The 24,879-nt window shown below is 47.6% G+C and overlaps 4 protein-coding genes across 4 annotated transcripts; 1 reads left to right on the forward strand and 3 right to left on the reverse strand.

Moving 5' to 3' along the window:
* Positions 1-3,070: 3,070 nt before the first annotated feature.
* GGS22DRAFT_173448 (uncharacterized protein) lies at positions 3,071-5,916 on the reverse strand. The gene has a single exon (XM_047962919.1). It carries the CDS (start codon positions 5,713-5,715, stop codon positions 3,532-3,534), a length of 2,184 nt encoding a protein of 727 aa, XP_047814976.1. The 5' UTR covers positions 5,716-5,916; the 3' UTR covers positions 3,071-3,531.
* A 2,260-nt stretch (positions 5,917-8,176) lies between these two features.
* GGS22DRAFT_192629 (uncharacterized protein) lies at positions 8,177-9,976 on the forward strand (the record flags this gene model as incomplete). The annotated part of the gene is made up of 7 exons (XM_047965289.1): positions 8,177-8,282; positions 8,341-8,742; positions 8,792-9,064; positions 9,116-9,253; positions 9,308-9,348; positions 9,419-9,588; positions 9,643-9,976. 7 exons carry the CDS (start codon positions 8,177-8,179, stop codon positions 9,974-9,976), a joined length of 1,464 nt encoding a protein of 487 aa, XP_047814977.1.
* A 933-nt stretch (positions 9,977-10,909) lies between these two features.
* Positions 10,910-13,083, reverse strand: GGS22DRAFT_76339 (uncharacterized protein). The gene has a single exon (XM_047968045.1). It carries the CDS (start codon positions 12,698-12,700, stop codon positions 11,327-11,329), a length of 1,374 nt encoding a protein of 457 aa, XP_047814978.1. The 5' UTR covers positions 12,701-13,083; the 3' UTR covers positions 10,910-11,326.
* Positions 13,084-15,792: 2,709 nt separating this feature from the next.
* On the reverse strand, positions 15,793-18,096 carry GGS22DRAFT_76351 (uncharacterized protein). The gene has a single exon (XM_047968046.1). The coding sequence runs from the start codon at positions 17,683-17,685 to the stop codon at positions 15,913-15,915; it is 1,773 nt and encodes a 590-aa protein (XP_047814979.1). The 5' UTR covers positions 17,686-18,096; the 3' UTR covers positions 15,793-15,912.
* Between the last annotated feature and the right edge of the window lie 6,783 nt (positions 18,097-24,879).

The following is a 24,879-nucleotide window of genomic DNA, read 5'->3' on the forward strand; positions in this document are numbered from 1 at the left end:
CAAAGACCCTTAGATGGATGTGTACCGTTGATGCTCGTGGTATGCCTATGGAGTTGTGCTGCTAGGTCAATGGTTTGTAAGTTACCAGTGAATCTGGAGCGGGAAGGATGAGAAAATGAAAGATGAAAAGTTTAGAAGTTCAGAATTAAATCAAGGACCATCCAATTCATGTTTTAAATAGAGATGGCAAGGGACTGCTGATTCTCCGAGAAGACGACAGCAAATGCTGTACCGGCAACTTCACGATATCGTGCTCTCTGGGGAATCCTCAAGCAATATCGGGAAGCAACAAGAAGGGGCAAAACATACCGATATACTTAGACTGGAAGTGACCCATCAACAGCTATCCCAGATGCTTTTCTTGTCGGTGTTATCCTCCCAGAGGATACTACTCGTGAGTTGTAGATAAATCTCAGGTTTGTGTGATACCTATGAGCTGCATGTGTTTATCTGCTTGGTAGGTGAGAAGAAGAGGTTGGATGTTAGGGTGTCCAATGTTTTGCGTGAGGGATAGATATTACAAGGTCCACGTATTAGATAGGGTTTTGCGTGTGGTAGATGCTAACCTGGTTCAGTTTCTAACAGGTAGGCAATGGAGAAGAAATCGGAATCGGGTCTGAAATTCGAGTCGAAGTCGATGGCGATGTCGTTGTCGGTGTCGATACTGAAAAGCCCCTACTAGACACATAGCACGCAAGAGGTCCGGCTAAAGGGGCAACCAAGAGATGTCGTCAAGAAACATCCAGTGGGTAGATTTGTTTATTCCAAGTACCACGAATACGTCACAACCCCATATTGTATTTTGGTATCTCATCATTAGCTTTAATGTATGTAGTGAATTCAGATTCTATTAGCTTTCCAACTTCACACAAAGCGGCCTTGATGCTTTGAACGGTAAGATGTAAGAGTTAAGCTGGCTTAGAAGGTATAGATAATGACAGGATACTTAGGTAGGTAAAGTATTCTCCTTGAAGTGAAGGAGTCGGTTTGAATTGTTGATATGATGTGTTGTTTATGAGTGTTTGGCTGATGGTGCTGTTAAGCCTTAGCTCTCATATGAGCGCACAAGTCTCCTGTTCGGGCCAGTGTCTTCAGGTATCAATCCAGATATCAATCTAAGTGAATTGATCACAAATAGCGTGGCGGTGCTACCAGAATCTCATCGAGAATTATGTAATTAAGCTTGGAAGCACCTGGCGTAAGAGGAAAAGGGGGTTGTGAAGGTTAGCAGCTCGCCGTACTATCATCTCTTGTTCATCGCTCAATTGCCTTCCACTATTCTTCTTATATAGCTCTCGATCGCAGATGTAGTTCATCCTAGTGAGCCATCATAGCGAAAGTCGACACCGAGGAGCGAAAAGATGCGTGTTTCCGCAGAATCCATGTGGAAATTCGACGGGATAGCGACAAGGTGCGATTGTGGTTGAAACCACGAAAACACCGGTCATTCGTGCCACAAGTTGATTGTCGGCAAGGCAAGCCTTCCTATAAGAATTCCCAACGTTCGAGCAAACCGGATGCTATCACATCTGCCAAAGCCGCCTCCCACTCTGGCCGGGCGTAGTAATTAATCGCTAGCCGACTTGGCCCTCTCTGGGGGCTGCTGAGGCAACCTTACCGGCGTCCGCGACCTCTGCAGCTCGGAACGGCCAACGAACATTACCGAGGTGCGCGTACCTTGCAGGAACCGCTTGTTGATGAAACCTCAACCAACTCTAGCCTGGATCTGGGTAATTTAGAGCGTTTGCGGGATCGTATAACCTTTGGGAACACCTCTCATGTGGTTTATCCTTTCCCCCACACACCGTGGTGAGGCGCGACGTTGCAGCCCAACACACCTGATCCGGCTACTAGGTACGTGCCAGGTATGGACAGCTCGTCGGTGGCTCGAGTTAAACCCTTTTCAAATTTCCCAATCACGAATTTTCTCAAAAAGCCGAATTTTCCGATTCGACCCCCCACTAATTATTTTCTTGCATCTTGCTGCGTTTCCGTCGTCGTACGGGCTGAAGGGGGGCGTGGAGCTATCGGTCTACCTTAACTGGGTAAGAGGTAGATATATTTGCCCTTTCGTCTAAGACATACACGTGTAGACTAGTGAAGAGGTAGACAGGCTGACAGGTAGAGAACAACATAGTATACATGTCTATGTCTTAGATTTTAGTCCCGGTCGCAACCCTCCACTAGGGGATGCAGGCTCGGGGTTCCGTTGGGCGAAATGGACGTATTGTATCCCGCCGCGACCCTCCTGGAGAGGAGTCATTCCGGTCCTAGGACCAGGTGACCTATGTCTAGCAAGCAGCTTAAGCGGGATTGGAGGGATATATGGGTAGATTAATCCTGCGGTGCTTGGCATCTCCGTTCGGGAGCTATAGCTTGGTACGCTTGATACGCTTGATACGCTCGACACGGAGCTGTTGCGAAAAGAGTCGGGCTGCAGTATCGTCTTCGTCCTTTCGAAGGAACGGCGGCGTCTTAGGCATGCTTCTTACGGTAGACCGGCTGACCGACCACCTGAACCACCACCTGAGTCATATCGTCTCAACCATGGAAATTATAGCATTTTGACGTTTCCTAGCCTACCTTGACTTGCCCTCCGTGCCAATTCACTCCTTTTTGATTTGCTAGACTTGACCTAGGAGATTGGTGTTAATGCAACTTCTGTAGTGTGTGCAACGTGGAGCATCACATACCTACCTTAATAGTAATAAAAATCGAGGTATCCCTTGAAAAAGATACAAGGTTTGCTACCTACATACATATAAACGATGTGATTGTGTCCTCGTAATACATCGTTTCCTGTCCACCCCGCATCTGAACAATTGGTGGAGAGGGGAAATATTAGTGGGATACCTTACCCAAGCGGCTCGACTCCGGCCGATACCTTACTAACTCTATGCCTACGAAGGTTAGGTTACGTAGCGCATTAGGTGCTCTATCCGAGTGGGACGGCCCGCCGGACTAGTTTATTTTAGTTTAGTCAGGTCTCACCACCTTAACGAACTTATATACCAGTAAGAGGTTACATATATGTATGTGCACTGTTAGTACCTGTAGATAATGTAGGTAGTTTTGGGAAGAAGGTAGATAATTTTAGTATTGTAAATCTTTAAATGTCGACACGCAAGGTCGATGATAAGTTTCGTGGTGATTAGGTATCTTGCATGGAGTAATAATGTTCTGGACCAATGAGCATTGGGGTATAATCGAACGCCCTCGAAGTTGTACAACTGAATTCCTCCCGCAAACTTGGTAGGTAGAATTGATAGACACAAAACAGTAATCCAGCCTCAACCATTCCCATCCGATGACTTAACTCCATGATGATATAAAATCGCAAATGGGGTATATGAGTCCGTAAATCAATCTTTCCTGACGCGGTTCGCCGCCTTTCTGTGTTCCACGAAACCAAGATCCGGCCTGATCTATCCTTGAAACAACCAAGCAAACGGAGCCAGAAATAACCATTAATGGCTAGGTATGTATATAAAAAGATCAGGATGTAATATAATAGGAAAAAGACAGCAGAGTTTAACTCCAGGCTTCTTCAATATCCCAGAGTCTCATGCGGTCTAACTGGTGAGAGTCGGAATAGCATCTCGAAGGCAAATCCAACCTTGGATTAATTGAGGCCGAGCTGCGATCTTCATAAACACCTTCAAATTGAGCCGGTGGTAAGTTGGCAGCTTGGTCTTTCCACCACAAATGAAGTACATCTTGTTGCCATCTGTCAATGTTGAGGATTTTGAGACGGGAATGAAAAGTTGACCATAGAAGCTCAGCTTCCATAGACGATAAATGAAGTTTGTGAAGCAGCCATCGGTTGATGTATCCCCTTTTGTCGCCATCTTGTTCCCCAACCTCTTTGAGGAGTGAGTGAATGTTGACCTCGCGAGCTGCATTGTCGATGTGCATTTGGCGGGATGGCAACCCCGGGGGCAACGATAAGGCTTGTCGAAGTGACTGCTGAGCTGTCTGGGGGAACTCGTCAAGAAGGTATATAGGGTTAGATAATAGTTTCGGGAACACAGGGTGAGCTAAGGTCTTAGGTTGCCCTTTAGGAGGTCTATCAAATAAATCATCTCCTAGGCGAATCTCGTCTGCATACACGGGATTAAATCCGAACCCTTCTTGCTGAAAAGGGGTGTTTTGGGGCATGACCCGTTTCTCGCGACATTCATTCTCCAGCCGCATGGTCTCCTTGGTATAGTGATCAATGTCAGAAAGGGCTTTCTGCTCCAAGATGTCGTAGTCCTGTAACATCTCTACGTCGTCTTGCGACATAACCCCTGATCGCTTGAGTTCGAGGGCTCGTTTCTTCCCGGCCTCACCGTAACTTTCTAATAGTTGAATACTATCAGGGGACAACAAATGAGACTTCCCTGCACTCAGGGCTTTTCTCTTCATTTGGGTGTTCACCAAAAGTTCCCTGGCTAGCTGGATATTTCTAGATGCCTCCCGAAGTTCTTCAAATAAAGGATGGATATCTACCGGGCGATCACCAGTAATTCCTCGCAACATTGGGTTCTCTGAAACCTGAGGACAATTATCATCATCGGATTCATCGTCGGACGCAGTGCTATCTATGCCCGCGGCAGCGGTATAGAATCTTTGCTCTTCCAACTCCAGCTCAACCTCGCCGTGTTGAAGCTCATCCAGCATATCGTCAAAGCGTTGTTCCGCCTCCTGGCATCTAAGTTGGGCATCTCGCATATCCTTAAAGAACTTATCTAGTCCCGGGTTATCTGGAAGGAGACCCTGTACAGCAGTCATGAATGCGAGAGTAGCGTCATCTTTAACGTGACGCATCTCTTGGACATGCGTCCGTTTTAGCTGTACACCGTTAAATATTTCCCGGAGACTGGTTCTCTGGTCTCTAAGTCTAGAGAATTGGGTAGTTAGTCGCTGGAAGCTACGAGAAACGCGACTAGACGCGTCGTCCTGGCCGCTATCCTCATCGTCGTCGAAGCTGACTAATCCGGACTGGTTATATTCATCGTCGCTCACTTCACTTTCCATATCAAAGCTTTTCCAGACATATGGTTTGAACCCGAGTTCAGTATTGGCGGCGGCGGCGCCTTTCTGTCCCGATACGACCTCGTCGATGCCATGTGGTAATGGCCGTGTCTGCCGCGTCTGCCAGCTTTGGGGTACGTGAAGAGGATTTGGTAGGCTGTGGGAATCTGGTAGGTGCTGGGCTTGGAGGGCATTAGAAATAAGCGACTCTCTTTGAGTCTGAGAAGATAGCGGCGGTGACTTCACGCGTCGGAAGCGAGCAGGTGGTGATTGAGACTTGCTTGGAGTTTGCGGGCGATAAGCTAAACCGGACCCTTCAACGGCAGAGATGGTCGCTGCCAGCTTCTGCGGGAGACTCTTGGATATGCTAGAAGACGAGTTTACAGAGGGAAGAACTGGGGGGAAATGCGGTCGGCGAGCGATGCGGGCGTGAGAGGTGTCAGATGTAACGGAGGAGTCGTCGTCGTCTTCGGAATCGGACCAGCCTTCGGATCCGGTTGTTAACGTACGGGATAATTCCATAGGGATATCCTCGGTAGACATAATGGAAGCTCGACTACTAGATTCGGTGGAAAGACCGTATACGTCATGATGGCGGGCATGATCGGAAGGGGAGGATTTGAAGCTTTCGGGAAGGGGAAGAGCCAAATTATTATTTCTAGCCAGATTTACACGACGATGATCGACTGTAGTAGCCATTCAGGAAGTGTTATTCGGCAACTCCGCAACTGCATCTTAGATAAAGAAAATGGGGGACAAAGTCAATGGTTTTTGAATGGGAAAACAAAAACAAGGCTGGTGTTATTTTTCTATTCTACCTAAGGTACCTAGGTAAGGACAGATATTGATGTGATAGGATAGGTAAGCAGGTGACGCGGAAGTGATGCGAGACGATGTTTTGACGCAGATGAATTATCTATGGATAGGCTAGCTGGACGACAAGAAAAACTACCAAGACTCGAGGTAAGTTACACGAACTTTACCCCCCGGCTGCCCTGTACGCGCGCAGTACAGCCTGCACCTTCGCTGTAACTAAAAACGTTACCCACGCTTTATTTTGGGTAAGGTTTGGGGGAACTAGGGGGGGCTAGGGCACGTGGCGCCCTGATCGGAAACTTACTGTACCTTATCCTAGTAAAAAAGGCCACCTACCAGGAAGCGACGAGCACCTATGAAGCAGGAAGCATCTCCCGAGCCCGGTGACCCCCGGCCTCGGTGAGATCCACTTTGAAAATATTAAAATAATACCCTAAAGTAGTCAATGTCTCTGTTTCTTACAATCATTGATGTATATTCGAGTACGTCGAGTGGATTCCCTATATTACGTTTTATGTATTCACACACCTACATACCTAGTACCTAGTTAGGTAGGTAGGTCGGTAAGTATACATGAAATGGATCAGCTTGGAACTCATACACTAGCAGAGCACCTAGCAGTGCAGCAGTGTACCTGGTAGTACAGCTTCAAGAGGTCGTGGGCGAATATTTCATTTTCGGATGTGGCCTCAAGAGTCAGCCCGACGACGCCTTTACAGTCCCTAGTAGGTCGCCCAAGCCAAAGGATTCACTTACAGTATGTCCGGCAACCAGCTTCAGTTGCCCACACACCTCTCAATAATATTTGCAACCTCATAACACTCACAACAAAGTACACACGATGATCAATACATTCGAAAGAGCCGCATCTTGTCATCGCACATGCATCTGGCCGAATCCTCACGTACCATCCTCCGGTCCTCGCACCCCTCAACAGGTCGGCGTCCGTGGGGTGTGTGATTTAGAATATGGAGAAGGGATCCGTCGATGCATATAGGCGCATATGGGCTGCATTCGCTACATCGTTAGCTAGGCCATTTGCGGCTGTTACAAGCCTACACAAGCCTACAGAACCCTACGAAACCCTACGAAACCCTACAACGTACTATGCAGTAGTCTTAGTGGACATCATAAGCCCTCGCCAAGTGGCTGCCGCTTGATGGACCACGATTGATCTTCTGTTCCCTTTTGTCGGGTTGCAGAGGTTTAGAGCTGCCTCCCCCTTGTTCCCCCTTGTCCAAAAGCAAAATGGGACCCTTGAAGGACCCAGACTCTCTCTCGCTCACACTCTCACTACCTGTTTTCTTCCTCGACGGCAGAGGAACGAGGAAAACTCGAGCGTGAGTATAATGGGAGACGAGAGAGGTGGGCCGAGTCTTCAGGGGGGAGTGAGTATTGGAATTTTTTAAAAATTCGAAAAGTTGATAAGAACGCACCACACCCCCTCTCTACATTTTCAACCATGCCATTTCCAACCTTAGTAGTATCTTTTTCGAAATTATTATTGTTGTTCATGTCGCTTTCCGTGGCGACAGCATGTCTCGCTTCTCTTCTGTGTTTCCGTCCATGATTATTGACCGCTAATTCAGCCCTTCCGCCTTTGCTGCCTCTTTTCCCCGGCTTTCTCCGTATCTTCGGCTCTCATACTCGATCAATTTTCACTTTGAAGCCCTCCTCATCTTATCTGGGAATCCTGGGGAGTTGGGAGAATCTCGTCCGTCAGCTATAACAACGCCGAGGTTGCAGCCATTACCGTCCTCTCCGCTGATTGGCTGTCCAACTCGAGCCTACATGATAGTCTCTTCCTACCTCTTGCTTAGGCCTTCAACTTCCAATTCTAGCTCTCTAGCTCGCCTACGATCCCTGACCTGTTCGTCTTCCCATTCCCACATTATCGGACGCCATTTGATTTCTCACGCACGAGATCACTGCATATCTTCTTTGCCGCGAAGTTATCAGGGCCAATGATCTTTTACCTTCTACATCACGAGGCATAAAGAGTGACTTTCGAGCCGTCAAATTAGATAGATTGCTTGCGCCCCCAGGAACGTTTTGACCCGCGTTGGTGTAGTGTGCAGCAAAGTTGTCCCACACTCTTGGCCGTTCCGAAATCGTCTGGAGTAAGGCCGTCCTTATGACAGCTTAGGGATATCTTTAAAAACGAGGGGAACACATCCGTGACAGAGCCGCATAACTGTTTTAAGGCTCGGTCCGCTTCAGTTCTATTTGCTTACCTCACTTTGCTCTCGCTTGTGAATGCTGCCGTCTTCCACGGCCTAAACTCCGCGCGAGTTCCCTTGCCCGCTGGTATTCCTAATGAGAGAGATGGTTACAAAATGTCACGATGCACAAATCGAAACATAAGCAAAAGTCCTCGGCGCGCCCTTGGAGCGAACCCAAGTGGCACGAGCAATATCAGCAGTGGTATATAGAACGAGTAGGTCGGAATGGTATGTTCCTTAATACTCCGAAAATTCCGGCTGGCTCGTACTGACTGGCCATTATCAGGTACTATAGAATATGACTGGATTGCTCCAACCCCCTCCAATGCTCCCGATCAGAGGGTTCCGCGGTCCGATCATGCCATTGATGGTTTAACGGAGCAGGTCCAGAACATTAATATCGGCCAAGATGCCTACGACTCTGGCCAGTTTAATGATTATGGAGGCCAGCATGCCACTGCTGTTGATCAAGCTAGCTATACGCATGACGCTCATCAATCTCAGGATCCAGCTTATCTTGACCATACGCACCCACAGCAGCACAGCGACAAAGGAAAAGGGAAATCACTTGGTGTTGAACACATCGATCCATACGGTAACCAGTCGCTCGGCAACACCTTGACCGGAGCCGGAGCCGGAAGCGAGTTTTCAGCGGCGTCAGACTATCGCCAAGGGGCACATACCCAATGTAAGACATGACAGTTATTTCCCAATGTAATTTGAGCTAATGATTCTAGATCCTAACTCTGGTTATCTCGGTTCCGAATACACGAATGTCGAGAATCCTGCAGCTAGTTCGCCAATACATGCTATGGAACCGCCTGTGAACAGCTATGAACCCGTAGAAGCCTCTGCCGATGCCGAATATGAGGAGGCCGTCCGTAGAAGTCGTGATGAGTATTACGGGGCTCACAAGGCCGGCGAGTCAACATCGTATTCTACGCCTCTAACAGACGCAGGCACATCTTCCTCCTGGCCTCCCACTGTTGATCCTAATGCATACGAACTAAGTAAGCGCATCATCGATCTTATAAACTATCCAATGCTAATGTTTTTAATAGACCCACCGTTAGCGAACGGAGATGATATTCCAACACCTCGCGGTGGCTCCCCAATTCTAGGAGGTCCAGTGCCAACAGCACCGGCCTATCCCAACTATATCCAAGGGACCCCAGGAGAGGAGGAAGTACTAGATAATCGTAAGTAATATCTTTGCCCATCTAAGCCTCCGTAATTTACTGAGGAATAGGTAGGATACAGGGTAGAGCACTCAGCAAGGTTTCAACCAGGCGAGGTAAGTAGCGCCGACTTTCCATGCCATTAACCAGATTATCAGATTGCCAGGTGCTAATTAGGATAACTAGGTATTCAAGATACTGTGGTCAGAACCTCTCGGTCAAGTCGGACAAATCGGTCCTGATGACCCAATCTCCGATGTCACTAAAAGGAGAACTGCGGCCGGTAGTAAATTCTATGTTGGGTTTCGCCGATTTATTATCGTGACTACGGACGAGAGTCACCATAGTACATGCGTGTAAGTGAGATCCTCGCTTTTTTTTCTAGAGGAGATTTTTAATACTATGTACAGGCCAATCTTGACCTACGATCGAAGAGGATGTCTGAAAAGGGGCGTGAGGCCTAACAAGCATGGTATTATCTATATGGCTGGTCACAAACCAAGGCTATTAAAGAACGAACCTGAACTCGGATTCTCTCCAGTTGCTCTTCAGGTTTATGCGGAGGGCGAAACACTCGCCAAAGAATCTAGAGTTAATTACTCTAAATTAGTCACTATCGAGCACAACGTTAAGGTCTTTTTCATCGGTTCAATTGCCCAAGACGACTTCGACCACGTCCGATACGCGGTCAACGAATGCTGGAACAAGAAATTACACCGGTCATCAAGAAAGTCAAGGAGATAGGCCATCCTTGCCCTAACTAATTTTCGGTCTACATGTCACACGTTCTTCCACGGCCGAAGGCCACTCATGGATGGTGTCGAAAGACACCCACTCTATACATATATATACGTTAAAAAGATTCTACCCACGGTTATACTCCCTATCACTGGTGGTTATTAACTAGGAGACCGGGTAGTATATTATCCTTTTCAACCAACCACGTTTTATTTCTAACAGCGCACCGTTACCCTTACACCCCTTAGCGACCTTTGCACGTTATAGAGACCTGGGAAACAGCACACAGGTACGCAAGAGCCGATCAGCATCAAAAAATGGTATATTGGTTCGGGGCAGAACAGGGCATACAATCTGGTATACAGGACGGCTACCAAAAAACAAAAGGACAAGAATGACGCACGAATTTTACCGATCATAACGATGCTACGATTATATCTTACATGAGCAGTTGAGGAACAAATCAAAAGACGATCTTTGATTATCTATCTAGGCTGACATTTCACTTTCCTTATTGGTTTCGGCGTCAATCGTTCGACTAAATAGTTTATATGGACCATACTTCATACTATCCTACCTAGTACTTTACATCATCTAGTAATCTAGCACCCCGAGAAAAAATGCGACTCCTCATTTTACCCAAAACTACCTACATATCATAATGTTGTGCTCAGATACAATTATCATGGTGTATCTTAATCGAGGATTTCTTCACAGGTGACGGCGTTTTCTCTTCACTTTCTACTCTATTGTTTTCTAATACTGGGCAAACTACAATAAGAAGCGGAGTAGTGGGACTTTGCCTCACATAGAACTCCGCGGCTAGTCGTGTAAGCATAAAGTAGGGCCGATGTCAGAGACGTCTAGTAAAGCTCAATCCCCTCTCTAGAGCTTTATCTTATTATGGCTAAAGTAGTAGATCTCAAAGGATACCAAGCCTTTTAAAGCAAAAGTACTGCATATTTCCTTACATCGTATATCACATAGTAGGCAACATGAAAGTCAAGTAATTGAGTAGCCTTGATTTACCTCATCGGTCATTTTACATACATGCGTGTTTCGTATCGTCCATCCGCCCACCCGTCATCCATGCTAGCATTCATTTCTCTAGAGCCGAAGCGACAACAAGCAAACCGTAACCGTGGGACCCATAGACGTTAGACGAGTGAGAAGAAAAAGAGCAAAACCAAATCGTTGATGAGGACCCGTTCCTCCTCGTGCGTAAGAACTCCGTATTACGTGACATGTAGGAAAAAAAGGGGTATGGGGGTGGGAAGATAAGACGGCCTAGAAACCGCATTTTCCCATCTCTTCCCGATACCCATCCTTTCCGTTTCTCCTGCCCATGAACCCCCTTTACTCCCGACGATGGCGTTGCGATCGCTTCTTCCTCTTCTCGTCCGCGTAGTCCCTGACATCGGTACCCGTGACACTGCTGCCGACGCCGCTCGCGCTGCCACTGACCGTGCTGGGCGAGATACCCGGGATGACGTGGTGGTATGACTTCGTTCCCACCTCGCTCTCGGTGCCGACTTCGCTGGCCCAGCCGCCAGGCGGGGGAGGCAGGTACCTGTTCGCGCCGGAGCTCTCACCCACCGCACTCTCGCCTTCCTCTTGTATAGTGCTGGCCTGGACCGAAGAAGAAACCGCGCTGGCCGCGGTATGCGGCGCCACCTTCGCGCGCTGGAAGCTGAAATCACGCTTGATTCCACTGCTGCTTCCCGCCTTACGCTGTTCCTCTCGCAGCCGTCGCGCCTCGCGGCGTTCCTCGCGGTCTGCGTTACGGTCAGCAGTACTGTACACCTTCCTAATTCCACCACCAGTACGGTTCTTCGTCTCCTTCATCTCGCTCTTCGTCGGGGTATTCGTCGGCGTGCTCTGGCGGTTGCTCAGCAGCTCGCTGCCAGCCGTGGTCGAGTCGTCGCGGTTCGTGCTTCCTTCCCATTGGCTGCTCTCGGCCTCCTTGTTGATGCCGCCGACTCTAGCGGCTTTCTCGTGTCGGTACGCGCGTAGGTGGTCCTTGGCCGCGGCTTCGGCGTCCTCGTCGACGAGGACGCCGTCTTCGCCGACGCGGCGTCCGGACTTTTCTCGGTTGCGGCGGTCCTTTTTCTTCTCGCGCTCGCGCTCTTTGCGTTCGCGCTTCTGGCGCCGTCGCTCGCGGCCTGTTACGTCTGATGCGCCGCCTGTGATGCCCGTGAGAGTGCTGCCTGTGTCGCCGGTGTCACCGGTCATCTGGGTTAGCCCGCCCGTGTACTCAGTCATGCCGTCGTCCACGTCCTTATACACGGACCCGCCACCGAGCTGAGTGCTGGGCGTGGCGCCGGATAGGATGGTGCCATTTGGACCCTTGCGGCGGAGCACAGTTGATTTGTAGTCGTCCCAATCGTTCTCTTTGAAATGGAATCCTCCGTTCTTAGCCCAGAAGAAAAACCAGATCCCCGCACAGACGAAGGCGGCGCCGATCAGACCAAAGAGTACGAATACGAAGGTGTTGTTGATGTTTTGTGGGCTCACAACGCCTTTGTGAGGGTCTACTTTGTTCGTGTCGGTGGAGTCATCGCGGGAGAGTAAGATCGAGCGAGCTACTAGAGGCCCGGCTTGTCGGAGGGCTTCGGTTGATGGGGTGAGGGTACTGGAGGCGGTGCGACCGGCGATGTGATGAGCTGCATCGCGGGCGGCGGTGATAAGGTTGCGGGCGTGTGCTTCGAGGTTAGGGAGTACAGGTGCCATATTGATGGCGAGTACAATGGCGTTGTACTTGTAATTGTCTGTTCGTCTGGAATGGAAACTGTAATTATCGATTTAAATTTCGACTAGGCTGGTATTCCGCTGGAAACCCCAGCCAAGCGGGCGTTGGACAAGTATCTGATCAATGTCACTCCTTTTACAATTCGGAGTGCATGAGAGATGGAGACTGGAATTGATTCAGTCGATATTGGTAGGTGCTTCGATGATGCACCTTGGGAATGTTACGATGCAAACCGAGATTTGTTTTGATTGAGATGAAAGAAGGGGAGTAATGATCTGTTGGAACCAGTTGGTTGTCCGGTAGTTTCTATGGGTCACAGTGTGTGTGGCCTTGGAAATTTGTGGCTGGGGTGGTTGGGAAAGCCGAAAATGATGTCAAAAGTCAACAAGTCCATATCGACCCGGCAACATGAAAAGCCCCACTACAACGGTATCGATAATTGAACCCGACATAGCAAAGTACCGATGTAGAGTACATAGGTACATATATATTTTAATGCGTCCGAAACAAGACGCATTAGTGGAGCATCCATCTTTAGGTTTGTAAGCTTCCCGTCCTGCCCGTCCTACTAACCGTTCAGCAGGTGCGGGTCCCAAGAATGGCCATCTTTACTAGCCCCTATCTCGAACTTGGCACTTGGTTTAAGTTCAGTATCAGGTGAGGCTTGCAACGTTTGAACGTTTCCATCTTACTGCAATTACCAAGTCCAGAAATGTGAGGCGATTTAGCTCCTCCATTGGTGAACCACATTGCCGATTGCTTCACTGCTTCATCAGCGTAGCTTCTTAGCGCCCAGCCTAAGCAGGTACCGCGACTCGTAATGGCTCATTTGATTAAAGGATTTCATTCATGCGAAGCGAACCGTCCAATATACCGATCCTTTCCGAGATAGAATCTACGACACGCTCACGGTATCGCTAACCGCTTGCAAGCTGCAACAATTAGCGAATGGGCTGCGTACCGCTGCTTCTGCTGTCACTCTCACTATTAGGCAATAATAAGTCAGCATGAGATGACACTACCTGACTACGTGCGTAGTGGGCAGAAACCGATATATTCCTGTTTCATATCCAAGGATACAACATTGAATACCTACCAGTACATAAATCGGTACATCAATACATCGATACATCAGTCAATTAATATCCCAACCGCTGAAATCCTTCTATTACCACCAGCCTGGATAAATGTACCGACAGTTCGGAACCAGCGGAAACTCAGCCCTTTAGCGAGGACACGAAGCTTGCTTAGACTGCGGTATTGATAAGTATTGTATAGTTTCCCTTCGCCTATGACAGGGTCTGAATACCTTCACGTACATCGCATACATCAATAGATCATACGGTGTTCAGTTACGGCACATTCAGACTACCGTTTTGAGAAGTACATATTAAATATAGCATTAGCATGCATGACGATATCAAACTCCAGAGTCTCCGTATCCACCACCGGATAGGATCCCCCAATATTCCTCCATAAATGCGTATAAGCACTTAACTTGCCTACGTACCAGTAGTACGTCGTCTCCAAGCCATGGATACCTAGATAGGTAAGAGTGTAGAAAAGAGGAAAGGCTACGGACGTCCACGAGATATCCCAAACCCCGGATCGACAGCCCGGACTAAGGCAATCGATGAAACAAGCCAGCCCCGATCCCAAAAAAATCCATCCAACGGGAACGTCGGTGGATAAGTAAAGTCTGAAGATAATCAGCCGTAAGTCAGTCAGTCGAGATCTTGTTTAAAAAAATATCGCGCTACAAGTTACCGCATATGACAAGGCGCCATTTCGATTATTGTCTGACAGTAATATGTATATAATATGTACGTGAATACATACAGCCAGTGCGTTGTCTAGGTGGCGAGAAACGCCCAGTTAGTAAGTTTCATACAGGGACGCGGAAAGACGTGGCACGATCTACGTGGGGAAGCCGGGATACCCTGCCTGCTTGCCGACCTGCATTCCACGGCAGAAGGACCAGAGGACTTCGAGACGAGTAGGATGGACTGATCGAGGATAAGATTCGCTCTCCCTTGCAGTAGATTACATGGCCTACATAGTAGGATATCTTCAGGATGCTTAAAGATGGGCTATAGCAAGACATATCTAAAGGAGACCCATTATTCACATACGATAATCACCATCTTCGATACGATTCCTTGATTTTCAAAAAGGGGATATTGTAGTCGGGATAGATACTACATAGTTGTCCACATACATCAGTACCTGGGTACGTATTTAACTATAGATCGATGATAAACAGACGCTTTAACCAAAGAAAAACCCATATGCTATCCAAAAATGCCGTGCCATCATGACGAATTCCTCCGCGTGTTGGCCTTCCACCAGTCACACCCCAAACCAGGTGAGCTTTAGCTTGAATACTAAGGCGGATCGACCGCCCTTAGTTCTCCTCGAGCCAAACCTCCAAGTGATAGTAGACCAGTCCAACTAATTAAGGTACAAACTATCCAATTGAAATAACTCCGTACCGAAGGACGACGGTAAAAAGTGTCTCCTTCCTTTGCGTGCGAAAAAGCATGAACATGCCGCTGCCAACAGAAGTGCGAACTTCATTTGCCGAGCAGATTAGATTCTATGAGTCCAACTCTTACGCCATGTGAATGCGAGTTGGCTCGGCTTCGAAGCTCAAAGGGTATCGCACAACAGCATGGCACGGCCAATTCGTGTGTAGAAAAGAAGACAAAAATAGAACATCGATCCACCCCCCTTCTTCCCCAGTTGGGTCGGGAGGATCAAGGTTCGTGCAAGATTAGAACGTAAGCCAACACGCGCTCGACGAGACCATCCACACAGCCACCTGCCCACCACCCCTCCAGTTGTCCCCAAGTCCGTAAACCCGACCATCGTTCATGTATCCTCGTCCACTCGTATCTTCGTATACACTGTTGAAATCCCATCTTCCACGGAGAATCTGGCAGGGAAGGAAGCATGCGTGCGTTCCTATCCTGTGAGCCCTTTTCTGATCCATTTTGGGGTATCCATTTTGGCCTCTTTTTCGAGAACGAAGCATTCAGATCAATAAAGAGGCAAGACGCTATGACAGAACAAGATAAAAAGACACAAGGCAGTATGACATGCTAAAATATTCAAAACATAAATGATAAATCGCTTGTCCGGTAAATCAAAACAGAAGTGGTAAAAAATGGTCGATATCTTCTAAATTGAAGACTCAACAGTCGAAGTAACTATCGTCGTCATCGTCTTCACGTTCGAGTTCGCGTTCGCGTTCGTAGTAGCCCATGTATGGTGCATGCTGTGGAACATCGTAGCGATCATCGTAGTCATCGTAATGCGAGTAATCAGGAGAGGTTCGGGGGTATAGAGGCGGTCCCGTAGAGCGTGTGCGAGAGTATGATCCGGTCCTGGTTCGCCTTTCCGATCGATCTGCTCGGCTTTTTCGTTCGCTTCGTTCATCGCTGTAGTTAGAAGGAGCCGCATGATCGCTGCCTCCGGCACGAGAAGTTCCGTTGCCACGGCCGATATTCATGTTGCCACCATCCTTGCAGTGGATTTTAGTGTTGCCAACTTCGATGACGGCACCCATCGGAAGCTTAATGGTAATATCATCGTCACCACTGCCGGATCTTGTGGTCCGTGTGGTGGCCGATTGCTTATAATCGCTCTCATCACGACTCGCAGTGCTACGGGTCGAGCGGCTGCTGCCTCCATTCTTCACACGCCGGAGAGCCTCAGCCGTCAGAGGTGGAGCATTTCCTCCACTTACGTCTTCCTGATACCGAGACGCATCGCGCACCTTCTCCTCGAAATTGTAAAACGAGCTTCGTCGACCACGAGTTGCTGGCTCAAGTTCGTAATTGCCCATATCGTAGATCGATTCGGTGTCATAGCTCTGAGGCCTCGGTCGGGGAGGGAGAGCACCGGTCCCATATTCCACCTCGCGTCGAGTCACTGCTTTATACATAGAAGGGTCGCCGCCCCGCAATTCACCTTCTGTGAACCCACCTTCCGTAAACCCAACAGATTTCCTCCTCGAAGCTGCTTGGGAGGGCGGAGCTGCGTGCGAAGACTGCGTGGGGCGGATCACCAATCGATTCGGATTTGGCTGTGTAGACGCCGGTCGGGCAGGCGGTGGCATCCGGTGCCTGTCGTCGTAGTCCTTGCTAATCTTCCTCGCTGTCGAACCTCTCCGCGTGAGTGCCTTCTCTTTCACCGGCTCGTAATCGAGTGCCTTGGGAGGCGGTTGGAATCCCATGGCTGATTGTGGACGCCCGAATCGTGAAGCCAAATCCCTGTTAGGAGGCAACGGCTCTCCATATGATGAAGGAGAGGGAATGGGTTGATGAACCAGTGCATGTCCCATTGGAGTAGGAGGTGGAGGCCCGCCCATCCAGTAGGGTGCTACTGGGGGGAATGAAGGAGGAGGAAGATGTGAGGGGGGTGGTGGTTGGTGAGCATATGCTGATGTCGAAAGAGGCGGTCGCTGGCCATAGTATGACTCGGGTCTAGTTCGAGCGCGAGGCCTGGCGGGTATAGATGATACGGACTGTTGTGGATTTATTCCGTAATAAGATTCTTCGGATAGTCGAGATGCAGGCGGTGGTGCTGTCTTGCGGGAACGGGGAGCAGGACGCTGCTGGTTGACGAGAGGATCCTCTCGTCGCTTCTTGTCTCCCTTCATCTTAAGTTTTGGAACTCGTCTCGTGAGTTCGGTTGAGGAGTCGGAGTCGGATAGGGAGGAGAGGATGGGGGATTTAGGTTCTTTAAATTCTTTATAGTCTTTGAAATCCTTGAAATCCTTGAATTCTTTAAAATCTTTGGATGCTCGACGATTTGAATCTTTTCGTGATTTGCCGGTGTTGGGCTTCTCCTTAGAGGGACTGCTGTGTGCGGTGGATCGAGCGTATTGAGGTTCGCCAATAAGGTTACCCTCGTCGTCTTCCTCCTCAAAGTATGCAACAGAAGGTGCTGACCTCTTCGCCATGCCGGAGGGCGAGGGCTTATGTGCCTGATAAGTGAATCCAGTCACTGGATCAGGAAGGGCGGAGCTGTCCTGGTACCCAACGAAGTGGGTTTCCAAATGCGCGAATGCGTGGCAGATGTGTGTCCTACTACTTGTACAGTGCTGATAGTGTGGACAACCTAGTAATGTTCGAGGAGTCAGAAAAGGAAAAAGTAATACTGTGTATGTAGGTAGGATGTAGGATCCAATGTAGGCAAAGGCAAGGAGACTAGATTGTATGGGTTGTATGGATTTGTATGGATTTGTATGGACCCAGAAGCAGTAGACCCAGTCTGTCACCCAAGTTTGGTCAAGTGGGGATCCGCGCGAACAGACGTTTGTGGGCGAGACTTGTAGCGTTAGAAAGTCGGGATGATGGATTCGATCAACGTTCGTTGGAAAATCAATAGAAAGTTATGAAAACTTGGGTCTTCGACTGAGAGATGCAGTTTTTAAGGAACTGCAAAAATGTTCCGCAGTATTAGAAGAAGAAAAAAAAAGAGGATCAAAGGGCTAGGCTAAGAATAGAGAGATAAATAGATAGATAGGTATGGATGGATATATGGAGATAGTATGTCTGTCGACTTCAAGGTTGCCTTGTTTCCTTCTTTTCTTATTCTGATATATTTGTTTTTATCTCATTCCTCTTCCCTTATCCCTTAATGTTATTCATTATTATTTTTTTTATGATTGGGGGTTGAAGAAGAATCGGGGATGATGCATAGGTAGGAAACGGAAAAGAAGGGTGTTGCCGGGTTGATAGAGGAGACTCGCAGGTACTTAAGGGGCGGCTTCCTTTTGTTAATGTGTTGTACCTCTAACCCTGGGGATGTATCTGTAAGTAAGGTAACCACTGGCTACCCTGTCTCTCCTGCACCTGCTCCAGTGATTTGCTGTAAGAGTACTGTCCTATACATCCAATACAATACGTGTACGTATTATACTGTCGCACAATTCAAGTACATACCTCTAGGTACCTATCCGAATGTACGTTCAGGTCGGCAGGTGGATAGCTGCAGATATGTACGTATGTACGTATTATGTGTATGTATGCGAGTATGAATGCGTAGATGGATATATGATGATATTATAGCAAAGCCACAAACTGACCTGACGGAAGTAGGTACCGACCTCAACATCCAATGTTCACCGGGGTAATGAATTGATGTTGTTGTGACGGTTAATATATACGTAACTGCTTACTCGTAATATGTAGCTATGGTAACCGGCTGATAGTACAGTAACAGGCGGCAGGCGAGAAAAGAGATAGCTAGGAATCGGGAGATGAGTTAGAGACGAATGGTATGTTTAATGTTGTTTAAGCCGATGTATGTAACTTGGGTGCTTGGTTGTTGTAAGGTGGCATCGAACGTCGTAGCACTTGAGGATTGGGAATTTGGGGATTGGTGATCGAGCAGGGAAGATCGCTGTCTCCTCGAGCAACGAGCAATGACTAAACGAGGGGTCTCCCGGTTTAAGGTTGCGACGCTTCTATCGATATGCGATAATATGGTAAATACATAATCGATAGGCAAAAATGGGGAATGAACTCTTTTTTTCTTTTTTGTCTCTCTTTTTTTTTAATTCCTTCCACCTATGTCTAAAGGTACTTTGGTACTTAGGTGGTTAACTCTTCTTCCCTTTCCCACAACCTACGCTGTAATCCCTCTTGTTTTTTTTTTCACTTAATTATTAAGTGCTCGCAGAAAAGGGAAAGGATAAAAAATAGTCTTGGCGAATTAAAGCTCACCTTAGCCCATCAGGAAGAGAACGTCTAAGCGGGTACGGAGTTTAGTGCTTCAGATGCCTCAAGCCTTGGAGGCTGTGGAAGTTGAAATTTTCAATGTTTCCACAGATCCAGGGAAAAGAAAGAGACGGTAACGGTACCCAACGGTGGGTCACGGGGTCCTGTGGGTTGTCACAGGCAGACAAGCTCTAATAGATAGGTCCCGCAAGCCCGCTAGTCCGCAAAGCGACAGAGAAGGATTCCACAAAAATCTCTCTTTAATCGAGCATGTTCCTGAACGATAATGGCCTATCGAGATATCCGCCTCGCCAAATCGCTGGTCACCGTTCGCCCCGTTCATCCGCTATTTTTTTAGTTTCATTATTTTATCGTTATTATTTCACTTTTATTATGTTTTATTATAAATGACGTTCAAGGCAAGGCGAACCCTGTTGAACCTTTTCAACGTTCCTCTCTATCAGCTAGTTTCTTCAAAGACGATGAAGCGTCTAGCGTCATAGATCGATTGGCTATGGCCAATGTTGCGAATTCGTTGGTCTGGGAAACGCAGATCTTAGCATTCCACGATGGTCTTTCGTTGGACACCGATGTTCCCAAGTCAACTGACAACTGGTTCGGTGGCGACGTTGTGGGCGTAAGTGGGCGCAAGAAGATATGGTAGAGAATCCGTGCCGAGGGGCAGAAGGACAGAAGAGTAGAGGGGAAAAGATTATGTCCCGTCCTGCCGTCTTCGCGTCTTCAGAGGCAAAAAGAGCAATCGACGAAGGAAGATCCACTAACAAAAGTTGAGATATAGTGCTGCTAATCCATCTAATCAGGTATCGGGTTTAATGCCCGATTACATATCTCTTACTTTGGGTACCAATAAGGCGTCGGGAAATAAGAAGAAATATCTCTCAACGGGCAAACCGTGTCCAGATTGGGTTATATTTTCGCTGTGGCTTTTATTACTATGTTCGTCCGTAATTCTTTGAAACAGGCTTGGGAATAGAACAACGAACCCAATAAACGCCGAAGGATAGAATTTTGAAGAGATCTCTAGGACAACGGGTAGCAATGATGATGACGATGGCGTCCATTTTCTGCGTCCCGTCGAATACCATTTGCTAGCAGGCAGATGGCAGAGTTACAGGCAGAAACGGGACGCCAACGCACATCTCTTCCAGCTCGTGCCATTCCCTAGCGATTATAGACGCTATTGGGCTGCCCCGGCAAGGGTCTGCAGCATGCATGCATAAGTTCAGAGCCAGCATCGTTCTCTCATACGACTAATCGGGTTTGGACGATAGCATCCTATCCATCTTCCGCGACGCGGGGGAACCATCGTCTACCTTCTTCCTCTAGATGCCATGCAGGCGTTCGGTATCCCTCACTTGCCGCCTAGTCCTTTCTGGACTCCGATTGTATACTTGCTCTTGAGTCTCGAGTTTTGATACGACATTACCGAATCAAGATATGTAAGATTACACCATTCGGCATACAACTTTTTACTTCGAAAGCTAGATGAATTTCTCACCCGGTGCTTTCACCAGAGAAATCGGCCCTCTCCCGGGATCCGAGGTTCTTATCACCGAGTAGCTCCCGCTTTTGTGCCGTATCATGCTCTTCATGAATGCTACATTTACTTGGTAGTTAGACATTTCTAAAGATATAAACTACCTAGGTAGGTAATTATATTGCAATATATCTCGCGATTAACGCGTTCGGGCTGATGGGTATGCGTCTTTTCCTCAAGTGTACGTACCTAGATAGGTTGCATAATCCTGGCAGGCGAGGATAAAAAGCTGCAGCGTCACTTGATGTCTCACTGATATCTCTCTCATCATCTTATTAGACGACCTCAGATTGACGGGCGATAAGTTCGCTAATACATATCAACTACCACTCCAAGTATCGCGAGAATGGACGGTCTCGGGACGATACGGTTCTTCGGTAGGGAACACCGTTCAATGAGAACGATGATCTTTTTCAGATCTAGGCTTGAAAGGGGGCGAAAAAATTTCATGTCCGTTCAGTGTATGCAAGTTGATTGGTTCTGGATAGTCCTGAGAGGTATTCTGGACCTCCTTCTTCGTGAATCTATCCTGCCTGGGGGACCGTGCCAGCGATGCATTGTCATCCACCCAAACCAACCCCTATCTGTACATACAAGTGTGTACTATGGACGCTAATCTTTGATGTTTCTTCTTGTATTTCTATACTTCGTGAGCGTATCCGCTAAACATCCACCTGCCTAGTAGGCAGTTATTATTTACATATGTAATCGCCAATGATTTCCCGCTATAAACGATTTTAATTATCAATTCTTAACCATCACTTACATATGGGTAGGTAGATTTTCCGATTATTCTAGAAAATCGGTATCGACTAACTACCAGTAAAGATATGGTATCATTCAGGATTTATACATACATACGGATGCTACTAGGTAGGTAGTTATCTACAACAGGTACACATAGCACTGAAATGCATCGTGCTATCATAGCGTGACGAGGCCATCACGCAGCACATTACATGTGAGTCACCCCAAAAACTCCCCGCTATAGGAGCCGTGGCTCGCTCGGCTCGGCTCTGGAGGACACAGAGGAGGTATGTACTTAGCCACTCATTACATTGAACAAAGCATTGATGCAAGCACAAGGTTCCGAATACAGCACGACAACTTCTATCACTTATACGGGTAGATGCGTGATCCTCCCATGGGTAGTAGTTGTCGGTTACGAGCTAGGCAGAGCTGGATCGTCGAAGACTTTAAACTACTAGGTAGCTGCCACACCTAAGCAAATAAGAATCAGAATGTGACAAGCGTGGTACAATGCAATTGTGAGGCTCACATACACGACAGCACACCACTAGGAGAGACGCGTGCCTCTACTGAGCTTATACTGTAAGCCGGCCGGCAGCACAGCACAGCAGTCTTTCGGTGAAAATCTGGACTGGCATTCGTCGCCAAGTCGAACACAATTGATACTGTGGACCGGCAAAATTCTCACGACAAATCCAAGTTGACCATATAGTGGGCCTTCCTTGGCAATTGGGCGAATGCTATTGGAGTGATAGAGTTTCTTTGCTCAACTGAGACATCACCACGAACTTCACCGCTTTTCTTTTTCTTCTCTTTTCTTTTTTTAAATCAAGGACCTCACGTCACTGCTCAGAAATATGAAGGAGGATAACGCCACTGAGGTCGACATTATGGGCTATTGTCCTATTTCCCGATACGCCGAAAGAGCACTGCCCATTGAAGTTGATGAGAGAACCCGACGTGCTTCGTCTTCGAGATGAGCCGTAAGGACGCGGACACATGTCAGTCATGTTGTACAATTGCTCGCCACGCCTCAATATTGAATAGCCAATTCCGATTGCTATCTGTGGATGCCGGATATACCATATTCGACATACTGTCGGTACGAAGTTGTCTTTCCAACTAAAATTACCAATACAACTCATAGGTCCTCCCGCCACGATCTTCGGATCGGCTTATGAGCTTTCCTCTCCAATTCAGCACCATGTGCGATTTCAATATCATTCTAGCTGCGGGAATTGAACAGTACACCGGCGCAAGAATTTCTGGTTTTCTCTCGGATAGGCGATACCAGTTAGAAGTGTCGATGTGGTTTATCCAATTAGTGTCTGGGGGGTTTCGACGAGAATACATAAACAGGGCACGTAGCATGCAGTGAGAGATGAGAGTCTATATGAGCTCTTCCAATAGGACCAACCCACAAAAGCCGAATGGATCACCCCTGAATTCCGAGTCGTCGAATTCCAACGATCAGGCTTGAGGTCGATGCCAGCAGCAAAGTGAGTTTCCTCATCAATCTCACAAGCCCCAGGTAATTAGGATGAGACTGGTTATGGGAGATTTCAAAATGAGACCGGGCAAGCGACTTATCTGGTGAGGCCTTTAAAACGGCGAAATAATCTTAAATCTTTCGCTCTAGTCAAAGAGGTTAGACGCAAAGCATCGGACGACATCTCAATCCCTAATAAGAAATACACTTGTGCCATAACTTACTACTTAGCGACGCCTTTAGATCCTCTTTAGAGAGAGTATCGATGCTTGAGCTACACGTACAACCATGTAGTGCCTATATGAGGAAACTTTCTTCAGTTACTGAAATCGCCAACCAGGAGGGTGGGGGCACGATGAAAAGACAGCTTACAGAGGAGTTGCAGAAATAGCTCCCTCTAAAGCTTATTGCCTTGAGAGAACGCGATGATCCATCGCTTGGTGAGTAGTTTTCGCGACGTCTATTCAGCTCAACGCCCCATCTCATCTACCACCTAGGCCGTTTTGGTAGAGTCTCGCTGAGTGTCACCGAGTAAGCTCATTGCTTAGCTCATGCTTCGCAATTAATGGAACGGATGAGAATTTTCCTCAAATCTCATCTCACTTTCAAGTCCGACCCAAACCCCCGACCAACTTTAGGCATGAATTTTCTACAGACGAGTATGACCGGTCTATCTCCATATTATCGCATAGGGGCGTATACAGCTAAGTTGTCTCGTAATGTCTATCCACTTTCTTCAGAATTGTGCTGTCATCGGGGGTTGCCCGGACATCTTGCGCTGTCGTGACGAACAAATGCAAGAATTTAGACGCACTCAGTCAGATTCTGTTATGGTTGCGGCCTTGTGGCCATCAAGGGGATGGATGCCCAACCATTTCTAAATGGCGCACTGTTTGGAATCGGCATTGTCGTAAACTAGGGATAACCGGTCAGGCAGAAAATATTGGATTTCGACTCAACCCATGAAGACATAAAGCTTAGGAGATCTTTCGACTAAGATTTTCCACGTCAGGGGGAGCTCGACGACACATCAGCCATCTCGAAGGGAAGGTAGCGGTCTTGTAGGGTATAATATGCGTTGTTTTTATAGACTACCTACTATGAAATGTCAATAGATCACCGTAACATACTGTCGCGAATGATCTCTTAGATGCATCAGGTCGCCTCTATTCAAGTAGATATTGTTTGGGAGGAGGGTCAACGTTAGTTGGTTGGTCTCCATCGGCAAGACTTGGGATTTAATAACGGGTCTCATTGCCTCATTCTCGACTTGTTCGGGATTCAAGTTCAAGAAAGTGTCAACAACGTGGCGATAAGAACAGGTTTTTCGTCATATAGTTAGGGGAATAGAATCTAGGTTAGTTAGGTGAGTTTGATTAGGTATTATAATGTTTTCTTAACATATACACGTGATAATATTTAAATTAGCTAAGTCGGGTATCTGAGCCACAAACCACAAGCCCTATTTGTTAGCCACAAGTTCCAAGTTCTGGGAAACATGCTAGGTACCTGTCTACCTGTACTTAGGCAGTTAGGTACCCAGTAGCTTGCTTTTAACCTTCTTTCAGCCCTACAATTTCATCAATCGAGATCTTTACAAGTCAATCACCAGTCATGTCGACCCTATGTATGATG

This window comes from Annulohypoxylon maeteangense (genome assembly GCF_022496945.1).
Source record: "Annulohypoxylon maeteangense strain CBS 123835 unplaced genomic scaffold GGS22scaffold_21, whole genome shotgun sequence".
Classification (NCBI taxonomy): domain Eukaryota; kingdom Fungi; phylum Ascomycota; class Sordariomycetes; order Xylariales; family Hypoxylaceae; genus Annulohypoxylon; species Annulohypoxylon maeteangense.